The sequence below is a fragment of the Corapipo altera genome, unplaced genomic scaffold (assembly GCF_003945725.1).
Source record: "Corapipo altera isolate COAL_440 unplaced genomic scaffold, ASM394572v1 171, whole genome shotgun sequence".
In the NCBI taxonomy this organism is placed as follows: domain Eukaryota; kingdom Metazoa; phylum Chordata; class Aves; order Passeriformes; family Pipridae; genus Corapipo; species Corapipo altera.
Window position 1 is genome coordinate 173619 of NW_020884972.1, and position 22965 is coordinate 196583.

General features: G+C 47.5%; 1 protein-coding gene across 2 annotated transcripts in view; it reads left to right on the forward strand.

Moving 5' to 3' along the window:
* The window catches only part of ADAM28 (ADAM metallopeptidase domain 28), a 24997-nt gene extending 17825 nt beyond the window's left edge, over nucleotides 1-7172 (forward strand). Inside the window, exons 15-24 of one of the 2 annotated variants that reach the window (XM_027665171.1) lie at nucleotides 499-601; nucleotides 1103-1262; nucleotides 1829-1909; nucleotides 2392-2470; nucleotides 3537-3627; nucleotides 3964-4063; nucleotides 4322-4387; nucleotides 4604-4681; nucleotides 5621-5677; nucleotides 5783-7172. In XM_027665171.1, the coding sequence (XP_027520972.1) occupies nucleotides 499-601; nucleotides 1103-1262; nucleotides 1829-1909; nucleotides 2392-2470; nucleotides 3537-3627; nucleotides 3964-4063; nucleotides 4322-4387; nucleotides 4604-4681; nucleotides 5621-5677; nucleotides 5783-5815 (848 nt within the window). In that variant the 3' untranslated portion in view covers nucleotides 5816-7172. Of the gene's footprint in view, nucleotides 1-498; nucleotides 602-1102; nucleotides 1263-1828; nucleotides 1910-2391; nucleotides 2471-3536; nucleotides 3628-3963; nucleotides 4064-4321; nucleotides 4388-4603; nucleotides 4682-5620 lie in introns of both variants that reach the window. The other variant, XM_027665170.1, reaches the window with a different exon arrangement.
* Nucleotides 7173-22965: the final 15793 nt, after the last annotated feature.

Consider the following 22965-nt stretch of genomic DNA (forward strand, 5'->3'; position numbering starts at 1 on the left):
AGTAAAAGAGAGACAAAGAAAGAGTGAAGGAAAGAGAGAAAGAGAGAAAGAGAGAGAGAAAGAGAGAAAGAAAGAGAGAGAGTGATAAAGAGAGAAAGAAAGAAAGAGAGAAAGAGAGAAAGAAAGAAAGAAAGAGAGTGATAAAGAGAGAAAGAGAGAGAAAGAAAGAGAAAGAGAGAGAGAAAGAAAGAGAGAGAGAAAGAGAAAGAGAGAAAGAGGGAAAGGGAGAAAGAGAGAGAAAGGGAGATGGAAAGAGGGAAAGAGAGGAAGAGAGGAAAAGAGAGAGAAAGAGAGAGAGAAAGAGAAGGAAAGAGAGAAAGAAAGAGAGACCCTTCTCTTTCTCTGGAGCCTTCCCTTCTCCAGGCTGAAGTGTCAGAGACTCATTCAGCAAATTAAGCGGGCAAGGCCATTTCCTGAGCAGGTGAAGGAGATGGAACATCCTCAGTTCTGCCAGGCAGAGCTCCCAGACTCATTCCAGGGCCTTTTCCTCTCTCCCAGAGGCGACGGACGGACCCTCCTCCTGTTACCGCCTGAACGAGCGGGGCGCGTACTACGGGTACTGCAGGAAGGAGCAGGGCACCCACCTGCCCTGCAAGACAAAGTAAGCTCCAGAGTTTGGGATTTGGGAAGAAAAACAATTCCTACTTCAATGAAGAGGCAGAATCCAGGCCCACCCTGTTTTAGATGTCCCCGTGTCCCTCCCTGTTGTCTGGGTGTTGTGGGAAAGTCACTTCTGAGAGAATTAGTTTGAGATCACGAGGTGAAGGAGGAAATGTGGGCAGACCTGCTGGAGAGGATGAGTGTGTGTGCACAAAACCACAGGGAAGGGATTTTGGGATTGGGAAGGGAAGGGATTTTCTGATCTGAACCTCAGAATATTAAGGAATATCATCTAAACACTCAGTTCTGCACATCACCCCCCGATAAGCTCAGGAGGAATTAAAAACCCGTCACCTGCTCAAACCACCAAACACCACAAACCCAAGTTCCCTCCTGCAGCTGTTTCCTTGGAATCCAAGTTGGAGGAGGGACCAGCTCAGGGGGGTGAGGGGGGTTTGCTGTGCCATGGCCTTGTTTTAACAGCTCTTTGTTCTCCTTGCAGAGACAAACTGTGTGGGAAGCTGTTCTGCTCCGGAGGGAGGGAGATGCCCCGGGAGGGGAGCCTGGTGACTGTTAATTCCTGCAAAGCAAGTTTTCCTAAAAATGGAGATGATGAGGACCTGGGCATGATTCTTGATGGAACCAAGTGTGGAAATGGGATGGTTAGTAGGGAATAACTTTTCTCCATGTTTTTTCCTCCTCTTTGAGTCTTAGCTCATTCTCAAGGATAATTTTAAACAGGGAAGGCTGAGCTGACACCAGACTTCTGCTGGTTTTCCCTACATCCCCAAACCAGTAGCAAAGCAAACAGGAACTTCCATGATTCCAAATTCCTTTGCCTTGGCTGCTGTCCCTTTATTTTTTTCCTGCCACAAACATATGTGGCAACAGAAACACCCTTGTAAGAAGGTTTTATGTAGAAGATCATAAATGTATTACTACATTTAGTGATTCCCACCATGGATGTGCCAGGAATCTCTAAGTGCTATTCCCAATTTTGTTCTTGGAAGGGGAGGGATGTCTGTACATCTTTATCACTCCCCTTTGCTGTAAAACACCCAAAGCTCAGATGAAAAATTATCCCCAAATATCAACGCCCTAAGGTGTGTTTAGGTGATTTACAGAGCTGTTCCCACATCTCCTCGTGCTCTTCATCCCTTCACATGATGATGTTCCAGCTCTGAACCTTCTGGAAGCTCTGAATCCCTCTGGGAACCTTTCATTTCAGGTGTGCAGCAACGGAGAGTGTATCTATGCTGAGGAGGTCTTTAGATCAACCAACTGCTCTGCCAAGTGTTCTGGACACGCTGTAAGATCTGAGATTTGATGCCATTCACTTTAAAATGATGCATATCAGCTGCAGACCTTATTGCTGAGGGTTTTTAAGTCACTGGGATGCGAGCTGGTAAAAAGTGGGGAGGCAGAAGCTTCTTATATTTTTATGAAAGCAAATCTAAACTGAGACAGGATCAGTATTTTTACCAAGGAGACCACAGGAGGTGGACACAGACTCTGTGTCTGGCCCTGCCCCTGAGCCACAGCACCACAGCTCTTCCCTTTAGGTCATTTTGGGGTTGGGAAGACAATGTGTGACCATTCAGAGACCTAGAGATGAGTGGGTTAACCCTGCCTTGTACTGCAGCTCTCACTTGCAGGAGAGCCTGTAACCCCCAAAACTGCTCCTCTCTGGGCCAAATTTTAAACTGAGAGCTTCAATAAACTCACCAGAGCCACCCAGGGACATCCCAATTCTCTCCCATTCCCAAGCTGAAGGTCTTTGTGCCTCCCCAGGTGTGTGACCACGAGCTGCAGTGCCAGTGTGAGGAAGGATGGGGACCACCCACCTGTGACAGCTCCTCAGCCTTCACCAGTAAGTGCTGCATGGCCACACCTTGGGATCTGCCCTCTCCCAGCTGGAATGAGCCTGTGAACTCCAGGGAAACAGCCCAGCACAGGGGGCCAGGCTGGTTCATGGAATTGTGGAGGCTGGAAAAGCCCTCTAAGGTCGTGGAGTCCAACCAGCCACCAGCAGCACCCCCATGGTCACCACTAATGGTGAACACCCACATGTTTTTTGAACACTTCCAAGGGTGGGGACTCCTCTATTCCCCTGGGCAGCCTTAAACACCCCTTTCACTGGAGAAATTTCCCCTCATATCCAACCTAAACTCTCATTTCTTTGCATATATTGCATATCAGGGTAGGTGATTTCTGAGTATCTTGAAGCCCATGCTGCTTGTAGGAACAACCAGAGCAAGGACTTTTCTTTCTGAGCTGACAAGTGATTTACCCAGGAGATGGGAGCAGCTTCTCCCCTCTCCATGCTGGGATAAGGAGCTCACTGTCACCTCAGACTGGAGCCAAGATCCCACAGGCTTTGCTCTGAGGGAGGTGGACAAGTTCCTTTATCATCTGCAGGCAGCTGGTCTTTAACTGATTTACCTCTGAAGGAAAACACTTTGTGGGTAGATTTCCATCTGTCTGGGAAAAAAAGCAACCAACCCTTATTTTATTTATAATATAAATGTGTTTGTCTCCCCACACTCTCCAGAGCACCATCAGCTCTGAACATCAGGGTTTGGTTGAAGGACAGTTGTGAAGGAAACCTCACTTGAATGCAATTTTGGGTAACACCTTTTGGAGGTAGAGGAGAGGAGTGACAGCCAAAGGATCTTTGAGGCTGGATGGAAAGGACAGGGATTGTTCAGGGTTTGCTTAGCCCTGCACAGGCTTCAAATCTGGCAAAACCATCTCCATCTGTGCCAGGAGAAGAAGCCACAAAGTGAGGACAAACAGGGTCCAGATCTTGGGGAAAAAAATTCCTTTGCCAGTGGTGGTGATGGGAGACTTCTCAAGAACAGTGGATCTCTTGGATCTCTGTCCAAGCTGGAGGATTCTGGGGTGTTTAAGGAGTGTCTGTTGTCTCCCCCTGGCAGGCATTGCCATCGTGGTTGGGGTGCTGGCTGTCCTGGCTGTCACAGCCACTGCTGCAGTGCTGCTCATCCGCTTCAGAATGGCCAAGGAGAGGTAAATCCTTCCCCACTGACTGGAAAAAAACCCCTAAACCAAAGCCATGGAATACCTGGATGGGTTTAACTTCCAGTTTTCAAAGGGGGTGGAGGGAATCAGAAACCAAAAAGCCAAGGAACTCCTGGAGCTTTGCTGAGCTGCTTCAGAATTCTCATATTTGGGAGAGAAGTGAAGATTTGAAATGCAAGATTAATCAAGATTAATCCTTAATAAATAAGATAAAAAAGCAGGGCCATGGCTATAACACACCACTGGGATTAAGGCAGGTATTCAGCTAGGAGTTTATTTGCTTCAGTCAAGGTAAGATTTACCACAATATGAAATATTTTACAGTCACCAGAACAGGAGTGGACCTGGAGCCACCAACCAAGTGTTTGTGGATCAAGAGGAGAGGTGCAGAGAACCCCCAGGCCTGGCAGTGCCTGCCCAGAAGGTGAGGGCAGGGGGGTGCTGGGACAACTGGGTCTGTCTGGGGCTGTCCCAGCCACCAAAACCCAGCAGCCAAAGTGGGCTCCTCTTCCTCCAGGGTCCCAAATGCTTCTCCAGGGCTGAGAGGGCAGTGCTGGGAATGCCAGCGTGGGCTGGGAGTGGGGAAAGCACGTGGGGCTGAGTTCCTGAGTGACAGTAAAGGGACACAGGGAGACAACACGAGACAAGGGCTCCATCCCATGGGACTGTTCCCTGTTTGCAGGTGGATGGGAAGAAACTCCTGCTCCCTGTGCCCCCACCTCAGGAGAACAAACCCCAGCTCCAGAGTGTAAGTACTGCCAGGGAATGTCCCTGCTTCCCTGCTGCCTTTGGGGAAGACATCCCATCCCAAACCAGCTCCCAAAGGCTGGGCAATCCCTGAGCTCCAGACCAGGGATTTCTCAGGGCCAGGCAGCACTTCCTACATCAACCACATTCCCATGGGATCACGGGCATGCACAGTGTGTGTAGAGAGCCAATATGTTTTCTGTTCTGTTTTTTCCAGCCTGCATTAAGGCCTAAAGGTCCCCCACCTCCTGTTCCTTCCACCAAAGCAGCCTCATCTCACCCAGAGGAGAAATTTGTAAGTACAGCCCTGCACTTCTCCCACATCTCCTCTGAGTAGCAAAGGATTATCAGATGCCAAACAGTATTTTTCAGTTTCTGACCGTGATTTAATATAAAAATTAAAACTCACAGTCAGTCAAACCACAGATTCTTTAAGTAAAGAGTCACCTTTTTTACCACATCATCCCAAACTGCACAAGATACTCTTGGATACTCAAGGAATCCTCTCAGCCATCACATGTCCCTATCAGCAGCAAAAGCACATGGAGTTCAAAGCAACAGGGATTTGGGGTGTAAATCAACGCAAAGGAAGAACAAATTTGCTCCTCCAGGTGTCTGGGATGGTCCCTGTGTTGCAGAGATGTGCTGGGCTCTGCCCTTAATGTGTGTTTTGAATTGTTAAAAAAACCAGGAAACTGGAAGCATGTGAATATTTGTCCTCAATAAACCCAAAGCACCCTAATTAAAAGAAAACACCTCCCTCAAATATTCCCCAGCTCAGCCTTTGAGCCCCCTGCTCCAGGGTGTAAAACCCATCTTCAGCTGGTGCCATCACTGTGGCAGTGCCTGCACAGAGAATGCTGAGTCAGGACTAAACAAAATAGGAATTAAAACAGTCCCCCATATCAGCTTGGCTGTAAAACCACACTTGGATGCCAGTGTGTTTAGAGAGGCTTCCTCAACACACACCTTGAGCTTCCTCCTCGTTGTGTTTGAGCACAGACACCCAGTCCAGGTGAATTTAAATACTGAGCACAGCTCAGTGGCTTCTTAAAGGGATCTGCCCCCCTTGCCTGGTGGTAATTTGGCACGTGGAGAGATTAATCCACTTCCCCTGCAGCATTTCCACTGGGAAATGTTGTGGTAAATCCATGAGGACACCTGAGGTCTGGGGAGGTTCTGCAGCTGCTCAGGCAGGAAAACCCAGTGACATTTAAACTGCATTTTGTTCCAGGCACCAGAGAGGAAACCTCCTCATCTCCCAGTCCCCAAAGGCAAACCTCCACCACAGGTAACCCCAGTTCCAGTGGGAACAGCAATTCCTTTGGGATGTAATTCCTTGAAACAGCCCCGGGCACCCTCTGACGTGTGTTTTAACTCCTTCTTTTCCACCCAGGCTTTAAAACCCCCAGTGAATCCCCGAGTCTGAAGTTTCTGACACAGGACTGATGGAGACATTTTCAGGGACAATTTACTTGCCCCTCCATTCCTGCACTTTTGGCAAAGGCATCCAGGATCATCTTCCTCTTCTCCTTCCGACAAGAACAACGGACTGGCGGCTGCTTGGGAAGAAAAGGGTTGGACTCTGAGCAGTGAGGAACATTTTGGTGATGACACAGAGCTTCTGCCCAAGAGGAAACGAAGCAGAGTCACTCTTTGCACTGAGGTGTAGACTGGGAGTAAATTCCCAAAGCTGCTGAACACATCCCAGCTCCTGGGCCAGCACCCAAGGAGTGGCTGCACCCAAACTGCTCCTCTGGGCACAGACCCCAGGGAGTGAGGGAATGTGAACTGTTACTTGGTTTGGCTCCATTTTGGGATCTCTGCCAGCCCCCTCCCTCCTCCACAACACACCAGACCTTCTTCACACATCATCCTAAACTGCACAAGATACTCTTGGATACTCAAGGAATCCTCTCAGCCATCACATGTCCCTGTCAGCAGCAAAAGCACGTGGAGTTCAAAGCAACAGGGATTTGGGGAGTACATCAATGCAAAGGAAGAACAAATCTGCTTCTCCAGGTGTCTGGGATGGTCCCTGCATTGCAGAGGTGTGAGTTCTGGAGAAAGATAAACCCTTCCTGCCCTTTGGGGAGGAGTTGGTGTCCTTGAGGTCTGAACTAGATGTGGCCTGACTGAGATGACACACTGGAAACGGGGTCTGGAATGATCCTTTGGGATGGGATTCTCTCAATAACCCTTAGATTCCCTGTTAAACAAGATCCCTGTTGTGAGGAGGGAGAGCTGGAGAGACTCAGGAGCTCCAAGTGCTGCTCCAAGAGCTCCAGAGCTCTGGCTGTGCCACTCCACAGAGCTCCAGCTGCTCCACTGCCCTGGGACAGGGAAACCCAGCAAAGCAGCCCCACCAAAACCCTCCCTCAGTCCTTTCCCTGCCCCCTCAGCTCCACAAAGATCCAAGGATTCCTCCCTTCCAGGACACCCCCACCCTCCCTTTGGTGCTCCTGTCTCCCTGAGCTCCCCCCGGGGGGTTGTTGTGGGGTCACTCCTGGGAACCAGGGGTTGTTTTTGTGGGATGAGTTTTCCCACTCTGCTTCATTCCCGAGGGTCCCTCATCCCTCCTGCCCTGTTGGCATCACTCTGGGCACGTTGCCCAGCTGGGATGGCTCTGTTGGCACTGGTGTTAATGGTGCTGGGAGCTGCTGTTGCCACTGGCACTGGGAGCATCCCTGTGCTCGGCATCCAGGGTTGGAAGTTCAAGCTCCCAGAAGTTGTTTTTTCAAGAGCAAATATTCTACCAGGGGAGAAGAAGAAAAAAAAAAAAGGAGAGAGAAAAATAAGGAAAAATAAAAGAGGGAGAAAGGAACTTGCCCTGGATTCAAAGTACTCAAGATTTTATGGAGTTTCCAGTGAAAAGTGGGTTTAGGTTTGGAGCAGGATCAGAATCAGAACACGGATCCAGCTGATCACACTGTGACTCAGGAAGGTTGTTTCCAGCCCTTGGGCACAGTGGCTTCGCTGGAGAAGCCAAATTCCCAAATTTCTGCTGTTTCCAGTGACCCTCCCTGAGCTCTCACCCTTCAGACCCACCATCTCTGATCCAGAATTCCAGATAAAACTCCAATTTCTCCTCCTGGGCTGGGCTTTGTCTGAGGTTCCCAATGGAATTCCAGTCTGTTTGAGGAGGGAGGTGGGATTTTGGATTAGGATAAATGTTACTGGAAGAGCAGAGCTTTCTTCTGCTTTGGATTATTGCTGCTTTATTTGAGTCAGGAACGGATTTGAACCCATATCTGTGTTTGACTGTGGTGTAAAGACTCAGAACTTATTTTTTATGAGCTGTAATTAATGTATATACAAAGATTTCTGTATTAAAGTGTTCTCTCTAAATGGGAGGCAGTCGCTGTATTTTTTAAAAACCATCATTTCCACATGAAAAATCGTGTAAAGTGGGACCATTTATAACAATGCCAAACCCCTAAAATTCCCAGTTTTAACCAAAAAGAGTATTCACAGGTGTAGTCAAAACTGCCAAGTTAGCCAGTGAATTTAAATTATAATTTAATTAAATTATATAAATGTAATTAAATTATAAGTTACTTAAATTATAATTTAAATTAGAATGAGCTTATATTTAAAATTATAAAGAGAATTTAAACGATAAGATATTCCATCCCAACTTTTCTGCCCCCTTAAAATTTACTTCTTCCCCCTTTCCAAACTTTGTGAGCACTCTGGAATTTTCCAAGGACGGAGAGATTTGCAACAAGTCTAGAGAATTGCTATTTTTTCATTATCTTCCTAAGATTCATCTCCCAAACCAGGGAGCTTGGGCTGCCTTTTCTCCTGCAGAACTCCAAATACCTGAACCCTCCCAGTCCCTCCCAAAGACCAAACATCCACTTTCAGCAGTGACTCGAAGTAGAAACTTGGGAAAAATGTATCTATTTTATATATCATTTATTATTCCCTGATAATTTATTATTATATATAATTTATTATATAATATATATTTATTATATTTATTATTGTATATAATTTGTTGTTACCCCTGGGTAATAATAAATTATATCTGGAATATATAAAGCTTTCCTTGGCCCCAAGAGCCCAGGACAGGTGCCAGCCCCTCCTGCCTTGGAGAACACGTTGTTATTCCCTGGGTTTGTCCAGTCTCTTGTTCTGTTGTACAAACGTGACATCTGCTGTTAAAATCCCTCCACTGCAAGAGGGAAAGGGTTTAAAAATCCATAATATATCGGTAACCTCCTGTGTAGGACCCACAAGACCCTTCCCTCGCTCCCAGCCCTAGAGAAAAGCAGTTTATTCTGGTTTTGGGGCTGGTTTTTTTTGCTGTGAGTGAACACTCCGCTCCTCCACCCGCCCCAATTCCACGGGAAAACAAAAATGTCTTTTTTCCCCGTTGCTTTTCAACCTCTGAATTCGTAGAATCAAAGAATTCTGGAATGGGTTGGGTTGGGAAAGCCCACTCAGTGCCATGGGCAGGGACATCTTCATCTGTCCCAGGCTGCTCCAACCTGGCCTTGGACACTCCCAGGGATGGACAATCCACAACTGTGTTCCAACTTCCCACCCTCTTTCCTCCCTCTTTCCCCTCCCTGAGTTTGGTGCTCTTTGCACCCCCAAACCAACCTTCACCGGGAACATTTTTGGGGGCTTCCCGAAAACCAGACGCGCCCTGGGGCCATCCCAAGAGCCCGAATTCCCGACGGTTCCTCTCTCCGGCGCTGGGAATTGTCCCTTTTTGCCCTGCACATTCCTCGCTGGCCGTTAGAGGGCAATGGGACACGGACCACGAGAGTCTCCTGATGGCTGTGGGATCACCTCCAACAAATCGATCCTGAATTTCCAGCACCCTCCGACCTTGGGCTGCACATCCAGGGGACACCAAGGACAGCGGCAGGAGCGGGGAGCTGGAGCCCGGGCAGGGTTTCAGACACGGAGGCACCAGACAGCTCATAAATAGGCTGAACCCAACCCTCCAAACGTGACACCACAGACAGGACATGATTTGGGGCTCTTCACGGCAAGAGGCAGCTTTTTAATCGATCCAGGTTTTGCTGCCCAGAAAACCAAGTGTTGTCCTCCCAGCCCTCACCGACATGAATCACAAAAATCCCCTGGGATTTGGAATTAAGCCTTTTTTTTTTCCTGCTTTTGCTTCCCCCTGCCTTGTAGCAGCACATAAATCGTCATCTTCTTGACAAAAGAGTGAATAAAAGGCTTCAGGCTGGACCCACTGATGTGTAAATCAGTGGGAATTCCTGGAAATATTGAAGATTTCCCAGCTGACAGTCCCTGAGAACTCAGACCTTGCTGGTTGTCCACCACCAAACTGAGCTTGGTGGTCTCCAGGGCTACAAAAGCAAGTGGTTCTTACTATGGCAGCCTTTGCTGATAATTCAGGAATTATAGGATATGGAATATCCTTAGTTTGAAGGGGATCATCCAGTCCAAGCCCTGGCACTGAGGAGGGGAATAATCCCACCCTGTACTGAAGTGTGACCCTCAGCCATCAGCCACCTCTGGCTGAGAAATGCCATTAATCATCAGATTATTGATTAATTAATTAATGTGGTATTGCTGGATCCTTCTAATCCTCCTCTGGTGCCGAGGAAACTGGAGGCCCTGGGAAAGGAGGAGAGTGGTGCCAGCATTTCTCCTGGTCCCTCATCACTTTAAAACCACCCAGAAAAGTGGCAGAGAGATTAACAGGCTGTTACTGACATTAGAGCCATAAATAATTCCACCAAAGACGTGGCCCTGGCCTTTAGAAGGTCTCAGGGAAAAACAGCAGAGGCTGAAATATTGATAGATGTGTCTGCAAGAGCTGTTAGAAAAGGGAAAGTGCTTTCCATGGGATTGGGGTGAGCACCAGGACAAGGGGGGGAACCTTGGTCACATCCTGACTAAATAGGAGTGCACAGCACCAGGAGAGAGGATGAATGATAAAAACAACCCCAGTTCAGGAGAAATGGAGGCAAAAATCCTCCTTAAACAGGCAAAAACTGTGGTGAAAACGTGGAGAACATTTCCAGCAAGAGTGAGAACAGGTGAGGACAGAGCTCAGGTGTGTTCACCCCGGGCTGCAGAGACAGAAAACATCTTTCTTACACCTGTTAGTACACGGAGGGAGAGATGAGCCTCTCCCTGCCATGCCCTGGATCTATTTTGGCGTGTCCTGGAGTGCACTGGAGAAATGCATTTTCCATGTTCCATCTCCTGGCCGCGTCCCCGGGTCCCACCGGCGCTCACGTCACGGCAAAGTGCTGCAGAGATGTTCCTACACCCAACATCTCCCCAAATCAGGCCACCCAAAAACGCCTCCTGCCCAGCCCCACAACGTGACAAGGCTTCACGAAAGGCTCCATGGAAGAAAAACCCACGGGATGACTTGGATAGAGAGGGAAAAACAGATTATAGCAGAGCCTGCCTGTTAAGGTGCTGGAGCAGAACATGATTCACTCCCTGCAGGGACACCTTCACTCCCAGCACACTCCTGAGGACAGCAAGGAAATTCCCACATCCGAGCCACATTCCAAGGAAACAGCCCCTTTTCCACTCTCCAGGACTGACTCCCACACCAGATTCCTTGGCAGCAGCAACCAAGGTCTGGCTTTCCAGAGGAGTTTTAGCACTTTCCACCCACCCAGCAGGCTCAGCTCGCTCACCTGGAAACCCAATTCCAGCCTCCAGCTCCCTGGGATCCAGCTTTTCATGTTCACAACGAGGACACTGCTTCCTCCTTCCTCTCCCTGTCTTTCACCCCCCAAAATTCAAAGCCCCCACTGGCTGCAGCCCCTTTTTTGGGGTGAGTTATGCAACCCCCCCGTGCTGGGGGCACCTCTCTGGGTCCCCACTCCCTTTTTTGTGCCCCCACAAAGCTCTGTGGGTCGGGATATGGTTCAGCTGACATGGTGGGATTTGCTCAAAGGTTGGGCTTGATGACCTTAGAGGTCTTTTCCAACCTTAATAATTCTCTGATCCTAGAGAAGGGGCCTGGTTTTGTGGGATTTTAGGCTTTAATGGCAAGAATGACTTGCAGTAACAACACTAAAACACGTACACAAACAACCCCTGATGCTGCCACCTCTCAACACCCAGGAAGTGAAGCTTTGCTGGGATTGATCTTTGCTGGACCATCCCTAAACTGAGGCCTTGCAAAGGAAAACAAAGAACAGCTCCAAGTCCTTAAAAAAAGGGGGGGGGGGGGGAGGAAAGAGAGAATTATTGTAACATTTGGGTTGGAAAAGCCCTCTAAGGCCATCAAGTCCAACCATTCCCCTGCCAAGGCCACACTGACCCATGTCCCCAGGTGCCACATCTTTTAAATCCCCCCAGGAATGGGGCTCCATCGCTTCCCTGGGCAGGACAACCCTTTCCACAATGAATTTTCCCCCTAATATCCAACTTAAACCTCCCCTGGCACAGCTTGAGGCCGTTTGCTCTTTGTCCTGTGGCTCGTTCCTGGGGAGAAGAGAAGCCCCAGTGGGTCCCTGATTCACCCCCCCCATCACCAGAGCTCTGGATCTGCCGTGAATTTTTCATGCTGGAATCAGCTGAGTGCTGCAGGCACGTACTGCATGGAAAATCAGCCTGAAATATTGATGATCCACTGCAGAGGATCAGCAGGGAAAGATCTCCAAACGAGGACAGGGGACCTCAGACAGCCCTGCTGGAACCACTCCCTCTCTGCCCAAAATCCAGGGCAGTTAAATGAGGATGAGCTGCCCCAGAGGTGCTGGGAAGGAGAACCACTGGATTGCAGGGTTGGGGGCTGTAGGACACATCAGGAGCCTGGGTTAATTAAACCTTCCAGAACTTCTCAGCCACGACTTGTCCTGTTTAAACCCCCCTGTGCCAAAAGGAGCCTCATTCCTGAGGCTGATTCCTGCAGGTCTGAGCAGGACAAAGCCCACAGGAAAGGGGGAGGGCTAATGGTGCACTTATCAATATATCTCAGCATCTGTCTAGACACCATAAACCACAAACTTCCCCTTCTCCCTGATCAAACCTGACCCAAAACCTGACAAATTTAACCCGAGTGGAAACACGAACCCTCAGCCAGAGAGGAGCAGAGCTCAGATTCATGGCTTTAGTTCCCCTGGAATGCTCATGTTACTAATTCCACACCCCCTCCTTATTCCTGTCACCATTTCCTTGCCTTAAAAGCCACCCTGACATGGCTTTGGAGCCGTTTTACTTCATCACTGCCATCGTTAGAAGCTCTGCAATCAGAAGATTGGGGCCTGCTCATCACTTATTTAAGCTGTGCCAAGCAGCACAGACACTTGTGAAATACATCCCAAATTATGCCCAGTGGAAAAAAGAGGGAGGTGGGGGAGGAAAAAAAAAAAAAAGCAGGAATTACAAATGTACATCTCCTGCCCACCTGCAGAGCATCCTCTAGCACACGGGGGAGTAGCAGAGAAGCTTCAATATTAGTTTAAAAAATTCATGGGCCGGCAGTGGCAGGAATAAAACCTGTCAGCAAGTGTTGCTCCCACTGAGGAGAGGTGGCAACGTTGGGCCTGCTGGGTTTGGGCACCTTGTCTCGTTAGGAAAGTGCTGCTGGGATTTTTTGGGAGGGAGGGAACCAGTCTGGGAGCTGCAGAGGATTATTTATCCAAAGCACGGCTGGGGAGCTGCAGGGAAGGCACAGGGTGGGAGGTTGAGCAAAAAGAAATGGGGTTTTGGGCCACTTTTGGCTCCCAAAAGTGAGAGCTGCTGGTGCCTGACCCTGCTGGCACGTGGGGGTGGTGCCTGGGGGTGCCAACTGGGAATGTGGGAGGAAAGCAGAGCCCAGCTGGCAGTGCCAGCACTGCTCATTTCCCAGGGGCTGGGGCTGGGGGCAGATCCCACCTCCTCCAGCCAGGCTTGGCTTTGCAAAACCACCCAGTTCTGGAGCAGGTTTAATCTGAGCCTGGCTTGACCCACATTCCTGTCTGGAAGGGCTGGAGCCCCTCTGGAGCCAGGCTGGGAGAGCTGGGGGGGTTCACCTGGAGAAGGGAAGGATCCAGGGAGAACTGAGAGCCCCTTCCAGGGGCTAAAGGGGCTCCAGGAGAGCTGGAGAGGGATTTGGGATAAGGGGTAGAGTGATAGGACATGGGAGTGGCTTCCCACTGCCAGAGGGAGGGTTAGATGGAATATTGGGAAGGAATTCTTGGCTGTGAGGGTGGGGAGGAGCTGGGATGGAATTCCCAGAGAAACTGTGGCTGCCTCTGGATCCCTGGAAGTGTCCAAGGCCAGTTTGGAGCAACCTGGGACAGTGGGAGGTGTCCCTGCCCGTGGCAGGGGGTGGAATGGGATGAGCTTTAGGGTCCCTCCCATCCCAAACCATTCCAGGATTCCATGACCTGGAGCTGGCAGCCACAAAAGGGAAAGGAACACCCAGGACACCCTTCCTGCTGTCTCTGCTCATGGAATAAAACCAGGAGCTCTGCTCCCATTATTTAGAAGTATTATATATTATATATATGTTATTACATATAAGTATTATATATTATTATAATAAAGTCATATATTATATATATTATCATACATATTATACATTATATATTATATATAATATAATATATATATAATATAGCATATGTTATATATTATATATTATATAATATATGTTATATATTGTATATTGTATATTATATATTATATGTATATATTATATATTAATATAAATATTTTATATTACCTATATTATTATACATAAGCATTATATATTATATATATTTATAAGCACTGCTCTGTGCCCTCCTCCTCCTCCCAGGATTTAAAGATTCCAAGGTGCTTTCTGTGTTCCCATGGAGTTTTATCCCCTATTTATGCCCCCATAAGTGTGGGGCTTGGACAGAATTCCCTTCTGGAATACTTGGGTGAAGGGAGATGAAGAAAGCACAAGGCTCTGGTTCCACATCAACCCTCCAACTCCAACCAGGAGCAGAAATATTTGCAGTGTTCTCCTTGTTCCATCCCTGTCCCTGTTCCCATGGATTTAACCTTCCCAACCCCTGTTTGTCCCCCAACCAAACCCTGTTTGCTGTTTTTACTGTACCACTAAAACTCCATTTTCTGCCTGAGTTTGTGCTGAGCTGCCTGCTGAGCCAATAAATATAATCACACTTAACTTAATGGGCAGGACACCAAAAGCCCAAAGCTTTTATTTTCATTACCCATCATTAGAAGTGGCATGTCTTTTATCAAATCTGCCTCCAATATTCACTTTATTAAAAAGTCCATCAGTCCCAGACTGCTTAATGCAATCTGCAAGGACAGGCAGGGAATTGATATTAAACCCTTTAGCAGGTGGGGACAGAACCTCCTGAAAAAAAAGAAATATATTCAAACCCTTCTTTGGAAAGGATCTTGAAAGGACACGAAGAGAAAAATTAATAATTCAAAGTGTGTGTGTGTGTGTGGGGGGATTATTTTGCAAACAGGAGGAAGAAATGACCTATTTTGGCTGAAAACTGAAATACTAAAGGCTTACAAAACCCAAATCAAAGGTATTTAGATGAAGCAGAAGTATTTATGGTGGTAATTAAACATTTAGGTGGTTTTGAATATCTGACCACAGTGCTCAGGGTACAAACAAAGCACAACCAATCCAGAGGGCACATCCCAGGGCCTCCAGGATTCCTCAGGAAAGCTCCATAAGTTATGAAATATAAAAATATAGAAAATAATAGAGAAAATGATATAGAGAAATATAGAAAAATAACAGATAAAAGGGGGTTTTTTTTATCTTAGACTAAAGTCACAGTCTGAAGTTTTCATTTGTTAAATATTCAGTGTTTTGAAGGTTTCATTTCAGGCACAAATCTTCAAGGCTGCAGAGCTGCTGCTGATCCCTGGGCTGGGGGTTAAGGGTGGAAACTCTTCCTGAATCCCACGGTTCATTTTCCCACATCCCTTTGACGACTCCAGAAGTAAAAACCTGGAATTCCACAGCTCGTTCCCCACAGCCCTTTGTGCCTCCAAAACCCAAAGTTGAGCCCTTTCAGCCTCAACCTGCACGACAGAGAGTTACCCCCCAAATCTTCACTTTGTCCCTAATAAATTACCTATATTTTAGGTAATCACAACTTTCCCCCTCCAAATATTTTCCCTTTCAATGCTGATCCAAACTGTGCTCTTCTCCTCTCTCACATCCAATCCCAAATTCATCTACAATCCCAAATTCATACACAATCCCAAATTCTTGATCCTTCTGTCTACAGGAACTGAGCCTATTCGTATACATGTGCATATAATCCATATACAATCCCAAATTCTTGATCCTTCTGCCTGCAGGAACCAAGACTATTCATACACATATACATATAATTTATATACAATCCTAAATTCTTGATCCTTTTGCCTGCAGGAACTGAGCCTATTCATATAAATGTGCATATAATTCATCTACAATCCCAAATTCATCTACAATCCCAAATTCATATATATATACATATAATTCATATACAATCCCAAATTCATCTACAATCTCAAATTCATCTACAATCCCAAATTCATCTACATATAATTAATCTACAATCCCAAATTCTTGATCCTTCTGCCTGCAGGAACCGAGCCTATTCCTATACATGTGCATATAATTCATACACTATCCCAAAACCATATACATATAATTAATCTACAATCCCAAATTCTTGATCCTTTTGCCTACAGGAACCGAGCCTATTCATATACATGTGCATATAATTCATACACGATCTCAAATTCATATACATGTGCCTATAATTCATATAGAATCCCAAATTCATACACAATCCCAAATTCTTGATCCCTCTGCCTGCAGGAACCCAGCCTGTTCCCAAACCCCCACATCTGGGAAGAGCAGATTCACCTGCTGTGGGTTTGATTTAGGGTCACCACCATTAACCTCTGAGAAAAAAAACCCCTTTACTGGGCGAGAAAGAACTGCCAAGCTGGGGGATTGTGTTCACCTGCCAGCCCGGGACAAAGGATGCTTTTCCATAGGCTCAGCTCTTTGGGAATTGCTGAGCTGCACCATGGAATTCTTTGGGAATTGCTGAGCTGCACCGAGGCACTGCCCTGACCTTTGGAGCCGCCCCTTAAACGAGCTGCCTGTGCTGGCAATAAAAGGGGTGATTTTCTGTGCCATCAGCTCTTGAACGAGATGTCAGCGGCTTTTTCGGCTGGAAAAAGAAGGATTTTTGTGCCTTGAATCAGTAGAAAAGGCTGCAGGGAGGTTTTGGATGGAGCAAGGGAGAGAAGGAAATGAGCATCAGCACCAGGATTGTTTTCCACTCAGTCACCTCAGGGAGCTGTAAATATTAATTTATTTGGTGTGATATTAGTAAGATATTAGTAACTGATCTTATCTGCAGGCCTTGGTAAATATTATGAGTTAATAATGATGTATATTTAAATTAAAACCACCCCACGCCAAGTCCCTTTGATCTGCAGCACGTTCCTGCGAGGGGAGGGGAATCCTGGAGAGCTGGAGCTGGGAGTGGCACCAGATGGCCAAGCTGAACCCTGGGGAACTCTCCACAGCTGAGAGGGTTTCTGCAGGGAGTCAGCCCTGGGTGCTTCAGGAATAAGTGCAGAATCAGCCCTTTGGTGACCTCTGCTTGTCAGGACAGGCTCAGGTCACAGAGATAAATCCCAGCTTAAGTGCTCTGCTGAGGCACAGAGATGCCCAAGCACGAGAGCAGCTTTATCTGCTGTTTCCTGGGCATTCCAGCCTTTATCCAGCCTGGGAATCATCCCCAGGAACAGCCTGACAGCTGAAGATTTTCCAGTGTCAAACCACCATCATTTCCAGTTGCCTCTGGAATGCCACAGCTCGTTTCCCACAGCTCTTTGTGCCTCCAAAACCCAAAGCTGAGTCCTTTCAGCCTCAACCTGCACAGCAGAGAGTCACTCCCCAAATCTTCACTTTGTCCTCAATAAATGACCTATATTTTAGCACCAAAAAACCCCCCTGATTACCTTTATCTGATGCCCAAAATGTTCATTCTGTCCCCTAAGAATTTCAATTTTTCCCCCCCATATTTTCCCTTTCAACACCGATCCAACCTGTGCTCCTCTCCTCTCTCACATCCAATCCCAAATTCATCTACAATCCCAAATTCATCCACAATCCCAAATTCATCCACAATCCCAAATTCTCGATCCTTTTGCCTGCAGGAACCGAGCCTCTGACCCAACAAACCTCCTTTTATTTTATCTATTTATTTAATTATCCGAAGCCAGGGCTGCACACACCGACTCCATTTGGAATAACAAGCCTCATTGAACCCCAGGATGGATTTTCCAGAACTTCCCTCCACCTTCTCCCTGATTATTCTGTCAGAACAAGGAGCAGGAGCAGCTGAACATTCCTGGGATGGGGTGGGGGGGTTGTTCCAGCAAAAAGCACTTAGGTCAGGGACACCTGGAAGCAGAGTTTTCCCAGGCAGCCTCACACCTCTCTGCTGGCAGATGTTTGGGCTCTGACAGGGATCACACCTCGGGCACAGCAGGGAGGGAAGGGCTCCGAGCAGATGGGGTGGAAATATCGGGTTTGTCAGCGTTGGACAAGCACAATCCTCAGAGGAGGTTGGAGCCAAAAATCATAGAATCATGGAATCAGCTGGGTTGGAAGGGACCTCTGAGATCATCAAGTCCAACCCTTGATCCAACCCCGCCGTGGTTCCCAGCCCATGGCACTGATGCCACATCCAGGCTCACCTTAAAAACCTCCAGGGATGGAGAATCCACCCCTTCCCTGGGCAGCCCATTCCAATGGCTGAGCACCCTCTCTGCAAAGAAATTCTTCCTAATCTCCAACCTAACCCTGCCCTGGCACAGCTGAAGCCCGAGCCCTCTTGTCTTGCTGATGGTTGCCTGGGAAAAGAGCCCAACCCCCAGCTGGCTCCCCCCTCCTGTCAGGGAGTTGCAGAGAGTGAGGAGGTCTCCCCTGAGCCTCCTCTTCTCCAGCTCCCTCAGCCCCAGCTCCCTCAGCCTCTCCTCACAGCACTTGTGCTCCAGTCCCTTCCCCAGCCTTGTTGCCCTTCTCTGCACCTGCTCCAGCCCCTCAATGTCCTTCCTGAGCTGAGGGCCCAGAACTGGACACAGCACTCCAGGCATTACCCCAAAGATCAAGTCGTTCCGAGAGAAATCTTCAAAGTGATGGTTCTAAAGCTGTGCAGGGAGAGAGAAAGTCACTGTAAGGAATTATTTACCTCCCTGGAGCATTCCATTATCACCTGTAGCCAGGAAAACAAGTGGGTTTTATCCCCCCAGTGCTGAATGCCACAGCTTTTCCTCCAGGGAATTTCGAACCCGGCGCTGTGTCTGGCACCACGTCCCACCCACCATCCCTGTGACACATTCAGTGGCACTGTCACTGTGTGAGGGGAGGGTGGGAGCCACCACCTGGAAGGGAGGATCCAGCCCTGAGCCATGGGGATATCTGAGCTGCAGAGATCAGAGGAACAGGGAATGGGTTGGGGTGGAAAGGACCTGAAAAGTGATTTAATTCCAGCCCCCTGCCATGGGCAGGGACACCTCCCACTAGCCCAGGTTGCTCCAACCTGGCCTTGGACACTTCCAGGGATAAATGTTCTGGGAATTCCATCTCAGCCCTTCACCCTCCCAGGGAAGAATTCTTCCCCAGGATCTCATGTAACCCTGCCCTCTGGCAGTTTGAAGCCAGTCCCACTTGTCCTGTCCCTCCAGACCCTTGGAAACAGTCTCTCTCCATCTTTCCTGTTGGCCCTTTAAGGTCACAATTAGCTCACCCCCATTAAACCACGTCCATGATTTGAGATAAATGTCCATCCTACAGCAGCACTTGGTACCTTGTGACAAATCTTCTGTTGAGATCTTGTGGCAAATCTCACTAGAAGGAAAACTGATGCCCAATAAATCCTCCCCATCAAGAATTCTGACACCTCTGGCTTTGCCAAAGCAGAAGCAGAGACAGACTGGAGATAATTCCCAGCACTTTGGTGGAAGAGTTGGAATGATTTCCACCCTCTTCCAAGCACATCTGTAACAAATAGGCTGAGTGTGTGTCCTATAAATCTTGGCAGGGAGATTTGTCTTTAACAAAGGGCCCTGCCCACCCCCTGTGCTGCTGCAGGGCTGGGATGAACACCCCCCCCCCCCGTTAAAATCTCTTTATTAATGTCTCAAAGTGCCTGAGTGATGAGAGCCCTGACAGAGCACGGGCTGAAAGCACTGAGAACAGCAGCTGCTTCACTTCAGAGAATTAATCTTTATAAAATTCATCATGTTTTGTGTCAGGGCTGGAGACATTTGTGCTCACCCTCTCTTCCCTCTCAAAAACACTTTCACCTTTCAAACAGGATTTTTTGAACAAGAAAGAGTGATATAATATATCCCAACACAATAAAAATACGTCTTGTCACATAATCCAGGACTTGGGGGTAAAACCTCTGATTATTTCACAAGGTTACATCACTATTACAACTTAAGAAACAGAAAGAGGGTTCCAAATAACCAAGCAATTCTTTGACAAGATGGTTTTCTTTTCAAGGGAGAGACAGGATTTCAGGGCAGAATTGTCCTTCCTAAATGCAGGGAAAGAGAGAGAAAAAAAAAAGACAATGTGACCTCTGTGTGTGCTCCTCTTATGTTAACCTCGGGAGCTGCTTTATTTTCAGAAAGGCTGACTCTGCAGAAAGCTTTGTTGGAACATTCCCAGAGGGAATTGGAGATTACACCGGGACAGCTGAAATGTCCCTGCTGCCAAGACAGGCAATTAAGAAAAACTAACAGGAAAAAAAAAAAAAAAGGGGGGAAAAAAAACCATCCTCGAGAAACTCGATGTCAAGGTTAAAAATAACGGATGGATTAAATGGAACCACACTCCAATTACCTCCTTTGGAAAAAAAATTTATGGTGCTTTATTCCAGAGGGGAGAGAGGGATGAAAAACGACCCAGACAGACACAGCGGGCTCGTTTCCCCACAGTATTTGTTTTGTGTCCTGCATTAATCAAAAGCGTGTGGGCACCCAGCAGACAAATGGAAACGTTTCCCAACCCCCCCCCGTTTAAAAGGTTTAATTTGGCAGCGATTTGGCTGCAAAGCTCTTCCAACCCAGTCACGGTTAAAAAGCCACTTTGCTCACGGTGTGGAGGCAACCTGGGCTGGGGGGATGCTCTGGGGTTGGTCCCCCCACCCTGGAATTGTTCTTATCAGAGGATGGGAGCTCCTTTTGCCCCCAAACGGGCACCTGAGTCCTGCCAGAGGTGCCTCCGAGCAGGAATTCCCCCCCCTGAGCCCCAGGGAATGCAGGAATGCTCCCTGAGCCCCAGGGAATGCAGGAATGCTCCCTGAGCCCCAGGGAATGCAGGAATCCCCCCTGAGACCCAGGGAATGCAGGAATCCCCCCTGAGACCCAGGGAATATGGGAATCCTCTCTGAGCCCCCAGGAATGCAGGAATCCCCCCTGAACCCTCAGGAATGCAGGAATCCCCTCTGAGCCCCCAGGAATGCAGGAATCGAGTAAGTGCAGGAATCCAGAGGCAGGAATTCCCGTGTCTCTGCAGCACCGGGGTGTGTGTGGCTGGAAATCAGCCCCTTTCTGAGTCCCAGGCAGTTTTCCCAGCCTGTGAAATGATAAATATCCCATCTCACATCACTCCCTGACAGAGCTGACAAAGGTTCCCCTGGTGCTGGGCTCCTAAATGCCAAAACCCAAAGTGTTCCAGGTCCCTGACACTGCCTGGGTTTAGTCTGGGGGTTGGTTGGTTTGGTTTTAATTTGAGGGTTGCAACCAAGTGATCTTTAAGGTTCCCTTCCAACCCAAAACGTTCTGGGATCCTGGGATTCTAATCCCAGGACTTGCTGGTTCTCTCCCCACCCACATCCCAACCTTGAACACACTCCGAGGTTTGGGTGGAAATGGAAATTTCTCAGTCAGGGCAGTGCCTTGGGGTGGATTCAGATTTAATTCCCCACAATCTTGTCTCCCTCACCCTCAGATCCTCCTGATCCCACTGCATTCCCTCCTCCCAGCCCTGCAGACACAGCCAAGCCCTGGATCAGCATCTCTCTGTCCCCCCAAAAGGACAAACGACGTCACATTCCCACAGCCTGACCTTCTAAACCACTTCTCACCCTCAAACACCCAGCACAGCATTTCCTCCTCTCAGAACAGGGGCAAAAAGAAACCTGCTGATGTCAGGAATTAATGCAAAATCCTCCATGGACAGAGGAAGGTACAGATGTAAATTAATTCTGAATAATGTATCATAAATCATGGATTACCCCCTGAATTTTCTGCATTGCAGCTGAATCTCTGCTATAACTCATTACACTGCTGCCTGCAACTCCAGCTGTTCATTAAATTATTAATATTCTTAATGGGCTTTAAAAACAACATTTTAATTAGAAGTTAACTACGATCAGCCAAATCTTAATTCCAAAAAACACACAGAAGCATTTCCAGGCTCCTGAATCAGATGTATCCCAGAAAGGTGAAGAACTGCGAGGTCTGCAGGACAAAAATCAACATTTACCTCCTAAATGCTCTTCTCTCAGTAAGGACTGAACATCATTAACTCAGGGCAGGGTGGGGTCCTACCAAATAAACCTGCTCTGCACCAACTGCACAAACTTCACTTGTAAAAAACTCTGTTCCAAAATGAGTCTCTCTCTGTGTGTGTTCATTAAATCTTTACACATCAAGGCTCTACCTAAATATTTCCTCCCAGATCAGACTCCTTTCCCGCCCCAGTTTTTGTGTGCACGTCGTATTTACATCAATATTTACCCTCCTGCAAATAAACCCTCCTGAGGATAAGATTAAAATCGCTGGAAAGGTGAGTGGGAAAAACCAACCGTGGGAGGGAAAGTCTCCTGAAGGGCAACTCAATTTGCTCCACATCAGGAATCTTAGGAAATCTTCCCCCTTTCCCAAATAAGGGTCTCCAAATCAGTGGGAGTCCAGAGTAATAAACTTCACTTATTGAGCTGAAACTGCCCGAAGCTGTTAAACTTCAGTTGTTTTCCCTTTCTTAATTTTATTTTTACATTTGACTTTTAGGTTTTCAAATTTCCTTTGTATGTTCCCCCCCATTCATTTTATCCGTAGATTTTATCATTTTATTATTATTTTTATTATTTTTCCTCTGCTCTCCGTATTTATTTCTCCTTTCTTAATTTCATTTATAGGTTCTGATTTTTTATTTTTACTTGACTATTTCCTTTTCGCCCGCTAAATTTTACGTCTGGATTTTCCTCTTTCTTAATTTTAATTTTTACATCTGATTTTTAGGTTTTCAAATTTCCTTTGTGTGTTCCCCCCCCCATTAATTTTACTCGTAGATTTTATCATTTTATTATTAAACATCTCACTCCAGAACTGACGAGCCAGCGAGGTCAAAGCCACCAAGACCCTCCTGAGAGAGATCTCCCCTCTCTCACACACAGGAATTTCTAGTTTTAGACCAAAACCAACGTGAGATACAACCCAGCAATGACTTTTACTCCAAAGTTTCTTGCATTAACCCCTGAATTTTCATGGATTTAAAGGCTGACACTCCCCTGTTCCCACTGCAGGGATGTTGATCCATCAAATCACGGCTCACACTGGCAGGAAACCCACCCCAAATGTTCC